The sequence below is a fragment of the Aethalodelphis obliquidens genome, unplaced genomic scaffold (genome assembly GCF_003676395.1).
Source record: "Aethalodelphis obliquidens isolate GAN/ISIS:26980383/991018 unplaced genomic scaffold, ASM367639v1 scaffold3, whole genome shotgun sequence".
Classification (NCBI taxonomy): Eukaryota; Metazoa; Chordata; class Mammalia; order Artiodactyla; family Delphinidae; genus Aethalodelphis; species Aethalodelphis obliquidens.
The window spans coordinates 51,902,814-51,914,963 of NW_020837947.1; the positions used below are offsets into that span (position 1 = coordinate 51,902,814).

General features: G+C 33.3%; 1 protein-coding gene across 5 annotated transcripts in view; it reads left to right on the forward strand.

The window, feature by feature from the left end:
- ATG5 (autophagy related 5) overlaps positions 1-12,150 on the forward strand; it is a 119,293-nt gene that overhangs the window by 10,922 nt on the left and 96,221 nt on the right. For 4 of the 5 annotated variants that reach the window (XR_003429321.1, XM_027089556.1, XM_027089551.1 and 1 more), the window contains exon 3: positions 3,407-3,534. The exons of the other annotated variant lie outside the window; for it this stretch is intronic. Coding sequence is in view for 3 of the 4 variants with exons in the window: in XM_027089556.1 (XP_026945357.1) it covers positions 3,407-3,534 (128 nt within the window). In the remaining variant the exon portion in view is untranslated. The remainder of the gene's footprint in view (positions 1-3,406; positions 3,535-12,150) is intronic. 5 annotated transcript variants of the gene reach the window in all.

A 12,150-nucleotide genomic window follows, 5' to 3' on the forward strand; every position in this document is an offset into this window, starting at 1 on the left:
CTGCCTCTCAAGCCTGTAAGCTCCATGAGAGGAAGAATTCTTTGTCTCATTCAGTGCTCTATCCTCATCACCTAGTGTGATGCCTCACACATTGAAATGGGACAGAATTCTAGTGTATTTTAATTCTGTTTTTGTTTTTAGATAAGTGAATCTCTAATTTTATAATTGAAAATTGTTGGACAAAATAGAATTTGGTGTAAACAAATAATATTACGGGCACTTTTTTTCTGAAACATAAGTAATCTATACAACTATGTAAAACATGTATTACTTATAAGCTGTACAGAAAAAAAAAATGAATCACTTGTGTCATACTGAGTACTTGACAGTGCTGAATGAGGAATAAGGGAATGACAGAGTCCACGTAGTGGACAGTGTCCCCGGGGGGGTTAATCCTTTTCGTATTAAAAGAACTTAAAGAACCTTGAAGACATTAATCAAAGTGAAATAAGCCAGACACAAAAGGACAAATATTTTATGATTCCATTTAGATGAGGTACCTAGAATGATCTAATTCAAAGAGACAGAAAGTAAAAAAGTGATTATAAAGGGCCTGGGGGAAGAGGAGAACGGGGGAATTACTGTTTAATAGGTACAGCGTTTGAGTTTGGGATGATGAAAAATTCTGGAGATGGACAGTGGTGATAGTTGCACAGCAGTGTGGATGTACTTAATGCCACTGAACTATACACTTAAAATGGTTAACCTGGTAAATTTAACACTAGGTATATTTTACCACAATTTTTAAAAATGAACTTGAAGTAAACCAATTTGGTACACCAAAGAAAAACCTTATGTGATACAATCTGGATGTAGAAGGCAGGGTGATGTCTCTTTGCTGTTATTTTCTTTCCCTTTTTACCTATTTAAATATTTACTAGATAAAGTATCTATACCTACTCTAGTTATTTCTTAGTGCTACTATGTATAGATATTTATGTTAGTTACTGATTACTCACACAGGCTAATTTAGGACAGAAGATTCCAGCTACATTTTAGTGTACCTTCTGTCTGAAGAAGCATTCTTTTACAATTTATCACTTTTGACCTTTTGTCCCACTTAATTTTTTGCATCTCCGATTCATTCAGCAAATATTTATTGTATGCCTGCTATGAAGCAGGCACGATATTGGGCATTGGGAATGTTAGTTAGCAGTGAACAAAACAGATGAAAACCCCTGTCTTACTGGAGCTTACATTCTAATGTTCCTCATTCCTTATTGTAAATGTTTTTGTTTCATGAAAATCATTTGTGAATTTTTCAGCATATTTGGTTGAACCCTATGCATGTAGTACAGCTCTTTCCAAAATCAGGAGTTGATATCCATACTCATTTAGTCCTGATATATCTTCCTTCCTATGATCTCCATAGGGTAATATCATTCTCTACAGAATAGATAGCTATGCAATGCCCAACAGACATTTTAAATTAAAGTCCTTGACTTACTAACATAGAACTATTGGACTAATAGACCATACTTATTTATTTTTTAAAAATGGCTAACTTACCGTGCTATTTTAATTTCTTAGAGACTGTCCATGATACTTCTGTACTTGATTCTGTCATTTCTGACTCTAATGAATCATTTCTTTGCCATTTATTTAATAGAATATGGTTTTGGCAAGTTATTTAAGCTGTATGTAAAATAGAGGTGATAATAATTCTGCCTGTAAAACAGCTAGTGCTTTTCCTTATACATAGTATTAGTTTCCTTTTTTTTCTTCCCTAATCACATTCTAGTTGTTTCTTTATAAAAGAGGAACTTATGTTCTATTGAATCCACACAGCTATCCAACACCTTGTTCCTAGTATTAGTACCTTTTATTCCATACTGGAGCATGCCAACTACTGTCCATACCCCTGTACCCTGTAGCTCCTAGGACTACTGTCATGTTCCCTTACCTAACTGGGGCCTGTTACCTTGATCTTTAGTGATTAAGTATCAGAGTCCCTTTAACCAGAATATTTCTCTTTGTATATATTTCCCAGCCTGCTACATAATTCTACTTAATTTACTGATCAAAAGACATAACCTTGAATAAGCAGCATGAAAATTGATGCAGAGTTACACTCACAGAAGAAGCTGAAAGAGAGTAACAAAACAGTTTTACCAGCAAAAGAAGACAGAAGCTTAGGAAAACAAGAAATGGCTGGAGAGTCTGCTGCAAAGGAGGAAAATACATGAATTTTTGCCAGTTTCCTCCTTTTATCTACTTGTAGGTTCTTTAAATAAATTCTTGCTCTTTTATGTTTTCTTTCTCGGTACCTTTCCTAGGGGAAAAACGCTGACAGCCTTCATACTATTCCAGTTGAGGCTTTACCAACCTCAGTGTTCCTTTCCAGACTTTTCTCTCTCCAGAGTCCAAGTAGGTCCAGCCTCCATAAGGATAGATTGAGGGAGTTGATTGACAGTGGGAGGATCATCAGTCTACCAGCATTATACTCTAAGCTTGTACTTCATTGCATTTAAATATTTAAATGTGTAGCTCAAAAGTCAGTCATCTAACTTACCTCTCTCCTTGAGATTTCTTCATTAGTAATCACAAAAATCTGTTCTGACTTCCAGACCTCCCCCACTTTTCCATTCCTTCTTTCTCATCTCATGTAATATTTCCTTAACAGATTTCCTATCTAGAATCTTACCTTATTGCAATTTTTACATACAATGGCTAGAATATTCCTCAAGTACTGTTTTTCATCATGCCATTAATGGTATCATAGTAGGCTTCACTGTTTATCAAATGAAAATTTCTATTCCACCTTCAAAGTTCTTTCTATTGCTGCCATGAAGTATTTTTGTAAGTACTTTTTATGAATTTTCTTTATTTTGTTTTGTTTTTAGCCTCCACTTTATTTTAGCCTCATAGACAAGGATAGATTATGTCCTTGTCTTGGTGTTCTTCACTGCAACTAAGCCAGTACACAGTAGATTATCAAAATGTGATGGACCAATTGAGAAGTCCTGATTGATAAGTCAAGGTGTACATTAGACTGAGTTGATTATCTTCTCAGAAGTTGAATTAACTCAGGTGAATCATATTAATTTTTAAGTTAAATTTGATAGAACTAATAAGTATCCTAAATAGTATGACATCTGATTGCGTTGTATTTTTATTTGGAAAAAAGTATTACAGAAAGATTGCACATAGACTTGTGTTGTTTATTATTCCAGGCATTTATCTTATAAGCTATACATAAGTAATGACCTCATAAGAAATTTTAAAACATCTTAGCCTTTAGCCTTTGATTTTCTATAAAAAGCAGTTGACATTGTGTGGAATATTCAAAATAATGCAAAGAAAATGGTTGTTTTTCAGAATATTCAAAATATATTAAAAAACCTATTTAGTATATTTCTTTTTGAAAAAATAGTAAATAAATATGGTTTACAAATTTTCATTTCAGTTGCTTTTGCCAAGAGTAAGTTATTTGACGTTGGTAACTGACAAAGTGAAAAAGCACTTTCAGAAGGTTATGAGACAAGAAGACATTAGTGAGATATGGTTTGAATATGAAGGCACACCACTGAAATGGTGAGTGAATTTTTCTGCATTATTAAGCGTTGAGTATATACTAGCTTTAAGAAGGTATAGTGCCTTGAAGCAGTTTTTTAAAAGTTCTATACAAGAAATCACTAGTCTAGCTCTATAATACAGTGAATTTTAAACCAATGCTGGAATATTTTATTGGCAATATTTCTGTCTTCTATTTGGATGCATGGGAGACTGGACAGATTTGTATATTTTCATCAATAGATTTTTATATACGGCATAATAATAGTATATTTGGTTATGGAGCTTTTGTTTTTTATTTTTTTTAAACCTATATTTAAAACGCCCTTATGAATAAGTCACTCTGTGACACTATTCAGTTTTGTTTCTATCTCTAAAATCTTTATAAACAGAACTTTATATACACATGATTACCTAAAGGGGCATCTTTTACACTGATTGTCATATATAGTTGACCACTGTGCTATAAGCGCATGTTGTTTAGCCTTGGTTTAGTATTTAAATTATATTGATTTCCTTTTTGTGTGAAAAATAATTTTGGTAGTATATCGGAATACCATTTTTTCAGAAACATTTAAAATAAATACCTTTTCAGACACATAAATCTGGGCTTATCCATGTATAGATGATGTAATTTTGTACTTCCTCTGTTACTGGGAGCTTTGGTCATTGTGCTTCCAAAAATATTTAATGAAATTGAAGAAATTACAGGGAGAAGAATGTTAAAAAATGACTCAAGATACGCTGAGATATAGGTGTTGAAATGCTGCCATATAGATGTAGTTGAATGAGAAAGATACAGGCTGAGTTGAGCTTTAAGTGAAATATGAAAAATGTAAATAGTTTAATAATGGACTTGCTCTTTGAATCTGGGAATAATAAAAATAAAGAGTTTTAAAAGAGACTTAAAGCAAATAAAAGGAAGCTAGTAGGTGTGTAATAAGTGCAGCTGACTTGAATCCAAGGATTACTTAGAAACAAGGAGTGAACTTTTAGAACTCACCTTGTGCTGATGAATTTCCAAGAGTGGGTAGATTTCTCTTAATGATTTCGAGACATGCAAGGTGATATCTTGTATTGAGTTATGGGTCACATCACTAACCTTTTTTTTCTTTTTTTTTTTTTTGTATAACGTTCATTATTTAGTCAAAACAGAATACTGAGCTTCATAATCACATTATCAGACTCATTATGACTCTTGAATAGTTCTAGACCTCTGGCAGCGTAGATAAGTCAATGTTTTCTGTTTCTTTTTATTTCTCAGAAGAATTGGAGGTTTTGGAATGGGAAGGTGGCTTAGAAGAAGTATAAGAGGAGCAAGGATCAGGAGAGTAGAGGGAGAGGAAGGAGGGGGAAAGATTGTGGGTGAGTAGCAGCAATAGGGTATCTCTGTGTTCTTGACAGTTCTATCTGTATTATAGATGGATGTTGAAATTGTATTGCTTTATGTGTGTTAGTTATAGATTCCCTTAAGAACTCATGTGACTGACAGTGGGCTTTTCAGTTTTATCACTGTAAAGCATGGGTTCTCAACAAGGGCTCTACTGACATTTTGGACCCAGATAATTCTTTGCTGTGGGAGAGCTACTCTGTATGTTGTAGTGTTTTTAGCAGCAGCCCTGGTCTCTACCCACTATTGCCAGTTGCACGCCCTTCAGTTGTGATTGTAAAAATGTTGCTAAATGTCCTGGGGCAAGGGGTGCAAAACCACCCCCAGTTGAGAAACTCTGGAAAAGATGGGAAACCTCAATTTAGCTTTTATAGTGAATGATTATTAAGTCATCATCTTTCAGCTGCCGTTTTAATTTATCTTGTGTGGTGATTATTTTTGTATTTGCTATGATTTGTCTTCTGTAGGTTTGTATTCTGTATATGATATCAGTAAACAACATTTGGACTCATTCCTCCCTGTTACGACAGAGTGATGATTTTGGCTTCAAGAGACGTGTTCCTACTTTGTCATTATTTATCCCTTCTGAAAGTCTTTTATTAAAGAGTGAAATTATTCTTCCTTTTAGAGAGCTTATGTGAAAGCAGTTGTGTTCACATATCTTCATTTTAGTTTTTGGGGTGTTAGCATAAACTTTTTATGCATGATACCACTTTCATAGCTGTGTCTTGCTGTACACTCATTGTATTTAATGGCTTTTGATACAGCTTTTCCTGTAGTGTTAGGTATTCCATATATTTGAGGAATGAATAACTTATCGAGGCATGAATAGAATTTAGGACCTCTGGACTAAGTTCTGATCTTTTCTCTCTTTGCTCCCAACAATAGCAATTTTCTCTTGTGTGAGAAGAGTTATCTTCCTGGAAATAGGATGTCGATATCTATCTGGCATTTAAGCAGGGGCTTCATAGGATAGGATAATCATTGTAGGGAAGCAGCTACCACTGAAGCTTTGTAGGACTTGGACTTTTGAGACCATAAATGTGTCTTAAGCATAGAGGAGCATTTATTTCAGTAGGATGATAATATCTGCCTTATACTTGATTCTTTGGAGTTTTAAGTAAATTCAAGTGAGAAAGGAAATCAGACACCAGTTTAGACAATTCATAAAAGAAGGAAGAAAGCATAAATTGATATTCCTTCTCTCTCTGTAACCCTTTCTCCTATTCATATTAATTATTATTACAAATATTTAATCATCTGTGAGATGCTTGAGCAGGTGCTCTGTACCTTAAGCAGTAGCTTGTAAGAGGTGCTACATAAATGTTTGTTGAATGAAAAAATGAATCTAAATAAGTCTCTTTTTTTAATTGAGAAAACTGAGGCTCAAATAAATAACTTACTCAAATGAGCAAGTAGGACATATTTTGAGGGCTCTTTCTACCATACATGCTGATACTCTCTTTCTTAGTTGTTGTTTTCTCTGATTCTGTATGTTCTAATTACTTATGTTAATTTGTCTATATTAGAATAGAAAAGTATTTAAGAACAGTGGTATGCATATAATGAATACTTAATATGTTGTTGATTTGTAGAGAGATGCCAAGGAGGCCTTATCTGATTAGTGCTTTTAAAAATTTTATGGGAAATGGAAAGTGCTGATCTTAATTCAAATTAAGGATCTCTTTTTAAAGAGTGATTTGAGTTGATTAGTCAGCAGAGGGTGCTCTAACATTGCATTTTAAGGGATAAAGTTTCTTGTTACCATAACTCAAGTGTTCAAAATTTGTATTTGTTACTTTTATATTAGGCTTATCTTAAGAGAAAAGCTCTTGGTTCTTCTAAAGAATACTTTGTTAGTATACCCTAATGCTAGTTAGATCTTAGGCCTCCAGGTACAAAATTTAGAAAAAGGTTCTTTGTCAACTGTAAAACAAGTGTCTCAACAAGGATATTATTATTTTGTGTAAATTGACTTATTTTCAGGACTGGTTGTTGAAAATGTTGAAACTACCTTTGGAATTAAAAAAAAAAAGGCAGCAAATACTGATGTTGATCTTAAATGTAGGCATAATACAGTGACCCAGAATTTAATACTGTACCTATGTGATTTCAAAAGTAAATTTTAACAAAGTAATTTAAACATCTTAATTGTAAATATTGTGCAGGCTCTTCTCTTATGTCCAGTCATTTTTCTAAGGTTGTGCATTTTTAGAATTTTATAAATTATTCTGTAAACTAGATTTTTTGAAATGTGGTTGACTTAGCATTTTATACATGTAGTATCCCTTTAGTTGGTTATTTCTGTACTTTTCCATCCATAAGAATAGGCTTAGAAAGCTGAGAAACACAGCACTGGCCTGTAGTTGTCTGTGTTTGTACTATAGACAGAGTAACGCAAAATAGATTGTAATCATTAAATTACTTTGGTTTACGTTTGAGTTAAACCCTTATTCATTAGAATGTAATCCTGTTTTCAGTGAATCACTAATGTAGCAAACTTATGAATAGGATGCATTTATTTCAGTGAAATGGAGTGGGACAATAGTTCTCTAGTATATAGGGAAGATTCCTTTCAATGCTGATCTTAAAATACTGGTTTGCTATCTAACTGCAGATGTTTAGACTAGAATGAGCACCCTTGGCTGACCTCAAAGCGTATCTGTTACTGCCATGCCATGTGCCAGTATGTATATGTATTTTAGCAGTAATGAAAGGGTAAAGAAGAAGCAACTTATGCAAAAAAAAAAAAAACGTTAATTCATTTAGAGAATTGAATTTAGAAAAGGCTAGAGCAATTTAAGGAAGAGAAAGAAAATGAATAAAATGTGAAAGTAGACACAACACTAAATATTCCGGTGCAGTTAATTTTTATAGCGCGGTAGATTGAACCTTTACCAGTTTGGTCCTCTTCTGCGGTATTCCAGGTTCAAATCCTCACCACTTCCTTTTCTTTTAAATTTAGGTTAAATTGGCAGGAATAGCAATGTAACAGCCAAATGGCTACATTACGATTTACTCACAGTTATGGCTTACATGGTTTCTGTGTTATGGGTTAGGAGCCTCGTAACAGAATTACATGGAATATCTGTTTAGAGGAATTGTGCAAATTAGTACTTTGAAATCTTTGACATAAATCAGATAATAGTGTAAGAGAAAGTCAGTACTTTTAATTTTTGCCAGTTCTGTTTTTTAGATTTTCTTGCATATTAATAGATTCATCAGAAATAAGCAATCTTGGAACCAGTTAATTCAGGTGGTGTATTTGTTTGGAGTTAGTATAATACTTGCATCAAAATCGTTCTGACATAAGCATCTGCATTGATGATCCACGTATGGTCTATATACTTTGACAATAGATAGAAGTAAATAGTTATTTTACTCCTAAATTTTTCTGGCTTAGTTTTATTTCTAACGATTGTTACAGGATAACTGTTAGCTATTGTATTATTTAGAATGCTCTTATGTTAACATTTTTTATATTTTTAAATCTTAAATATAAGTTTTAGAAATTATCATACTTAAATTTCCATCCTAACCCTTAGTATATCAGGAAAAAGTCATCATCCTTTACTTTTTTTTTTTTGCGGTACGCGGGCCTCTCACTGTTGTGGCCTCTCCGGTTGCGGAGCACAGGCTCCGGACGCGCAGGCTCAGCGGCCATGGCTCACGGGCACGGCCGCTCCGCGGCATGTGGGATCTTCCCGGACTGGGGCACGAACCTGTGTCCCCTGCATCGGCAGGCGGACTCTCAACCACCGCACCACCAGGGAAGCCCATCATTAACTATTTGAGACCAATGAATTTTAAAATATATGTGTGTGTGCGTGTGTGTGTGTGTGTGTGTGTGTGTGTGTGTGTGTGTGTGTGTGTATGTGTGTGTAAGTCACTTTATAAATAACTTAGAGAAGTATAAAGGAATGGCATATAACAACTTTATTATAGAAATTTTAATAAGCATTTAAATATAGAAATTCAATTTTTCACTCCATGTTTTCCTGGTTTCAAAGGTATATATATACCAGAAGTGGGCAATGTCCTCAGTGCAAGTTACTGCTCATTAGTTGTCAAACATTCAAATAGACTTGTATGAGGTTCCATCTTGTCATCGCTTCTGGCTCTTCTTGCGTTTAACGGCAATACTTTACGAAATTTAAAAAACCCTAGATCGTGATTTTGTTGTAAAATAATTTCTTTATTACATGAGTAAGCATCCTGAATGAGCAGTCCAATTGTTTATTTCTACATCATCTAATTCCTTCCAGTCATCTTTGTGTACAAATCTGGCTTTAATATTTGCCCACTTACTGTCAAGTAAATTGCAGTGTACAAATGGCATTAAAGATAAGAATACTGATCCACATCCTTTTAGCAAAATGGAATGGTCTAGGTTCTAGTCATGAAATACTGTATGAAGAAATCCTTTGTTTTGAATGACTAAGTGGATAAGAATGCCATATGTCCTTAGAAATACATTGTTTATGCATTAGTTCTTGAGTTTTATAAAATTCACCTAGGATATCATCATCTAAAGACTCATAGTCTGAGATTTCACTTATATGATCAGTTTACCAATGTCATTAAAGTCTAAAGTACTGCTATCTGTCTCTTTGCAAAAATCTTTTGATTTATCTAATTATGTAACATCTTCCTCTGTCGATATAGGTGGAAAATAAGACATTTTGAATTTTCAGCTGTATTAATGAGAGATAAAAGCAGACTCCAAAGATGGGGTCTGCGTCCTTATTTTATGCTTTTTGGAATATGATATAATGTTTTGGGTGACAAAGTAAGAAAATGGAAGAAGGATGCATTATTACATCTTTCTTCTAGGCATAACATTATTCTTCCAAATTCTTATTATTTTAATCTATTTTTTAGTTAGGAATAATTGATAAGTAATGATGAAATAATCCCTAGAATGATGAAATAGCAAAATGTTTCAAGATAGAGGAAAAAAATAGGATCACTAAGATACCACAATATATCTTAGATTTGTAGAAGGGTCCAGTGAATTCACATGGCAGTTACTAGACAGACTAAGTTTTTTTCTTCTTTTTTCTTAAGTGAGTTTTCTCTGTGATTTTTGGAAGACTTTTAAGAAAGAATAAAAGGGGGGACTTCCCTGGTGGTCCAGTGGATAAGACTTCACCTTCCAGTGCAGGGGGTGCGGGTTTAATCCTTGGTTGGGGAGCTAAGAGCCCACATGCCTCATGGCCAAAAAAATAAAACAGAAGCAATATTGTAACAAATTCAGTAAAGACTTTTAAAATGGTCCATATCAAAAAAATCTTTAAAAAAAAGAATAAAAGTTATAAAGTATTAATCTTAAAATAGAGCTGCTCAGAAAAGAAGTTCAGAACCTAAAATTGGGTGCATTGGATCTTCATGGTATACCAAGGGTTAACTATTCTGTGGATCTTTGATTTATGCATTCAGCAGCTATTAGCTACTTTGTTCAAGATTCTGTGCACTTGCAGGCCCTTTTTTTTTTTAATATTGAGGGTAAAAAAATAACTGATTATTTTGAGTCTTTTTATGTTTAAATTGTATTCTAACTCAAATACTTGTTATTTATTTTTAAGGTTGTACTTGATTTTATGTGATTGTATAGATTACTTTAAGATAATATTTGATTTAACTTTAGAATTTGTGTATAGTTCCATTTGTGAATGGTGGAGAACGTGTACAACACTGAATTGCTAGTCATTTTATGGGGTTACTGGTGAATCTATCCAATAGGTCAATAATTTGCTAAAGGGATTCTATAATTATATCTGCAGTGCTGCATTGAGTTTGGAAAGCAGTATGCTCTATTAGTTTAAGTACCCATATTCATTCTTAACCTAGTTGCACATAACTCAGAGGGACATGAAGACTAAAAAAGGTCTAATTTGTAAAAGTGCAGGGCATTATGTAGAGCCTGTGCAATTTTAAGAGGTCAGAGAGAAAGATCAGAATTGGATAGAATCTATAACTTGTTTATAGTGCAATATTTTTGTGTTTTTTTAATTAGTATTTTTATTTCAGTTTTTAACTGAGACTGGAATTTTTCCTGATTAGAGAATTTCCTAAAGGAAGCATTCTGTAATTTAGTTAATTCAAGATTTACTTCATATTCATTCCTAGTTATGAAGGATTTGTGTTAGATACTGACTTCCGACTAGAGAGAAGTTTGAGGGTTTTATTAAGAGATACAACACACATATGACTAAAACTACTCACTGCTGCATTTTGCTAGCAGGGCATTCATCTTAAATTCATTCTAAGTAAATATATGATCTCTAATGACTGATGATTTTTCCACGATTATATTATGTAGATGTAAGCAAACATAAGTAGTATTAGCTAATATTTGAATATCGATCAGGTCATATATTTGGGTCACTCATTTGGAAGGAAATTAGATGTATTGTCAAAGTTTTCCACTCTTAAATTTAGGAGTAATTCACTAATATATAGGAAAGAACGGGACTGTACATAAAACCAGACAGTCTTCTTTTTGTCTTTGTTGGGAGGATTATTTATTCTGATTCACTGATTAAGCTACTTTAGATTCTTTAAAAGGATGTAAAAAATAAGATTTGTCCAGTGAAATCTGCAAGGTTTGTATTATTAACTTGTTTGTTACTAAATAATTCGCTTCACTGTGAGTAATGGTTATATTAGGAAATGTTCTCTCATTTAGGAAGTCCCAAATTTATTATTTTATTATTATTTTATTTATTATTTTATTATTAGGCTACAGAAGAATATTCAGTGACTTGGAAAATGTTCACATATTGTTATATGAAAAAAGCAGGTTATAGCAGTCTGTAAAGGATAAGCCTAATGTATATTTAGATATGTATGCATAACGAAAAGACTGGAAATTTATATACTGTAATGTTAATAGTAATAAGTACAAAATAGGTGATTGCATGCTCTTTTAGGTGCTCTTCTCAGTTCTTAACATTTTCTAAACTTTTGAGGTGTTTTTTTTTAACATCTTTATTGCAGTATAATTGCTTTACAATGGTGTGTTAGTTTCTGCTTTATAACAAAGTGAATCAGCTATACATATACATATATCCCCATATCTCCTCCCTCTTGTGTCTCCCTCCCTCCCACCTTCCCTATCCCACCCCTCTAGAAAAAAACTGGTTGCCCAATATGAATGCTTGGATGATAATTAGATGTGGCAGTACTGTGACATCACCGTGCTCATGGCTGATAAAAGGTGCCTTAGTACAATTTCATTATGTATA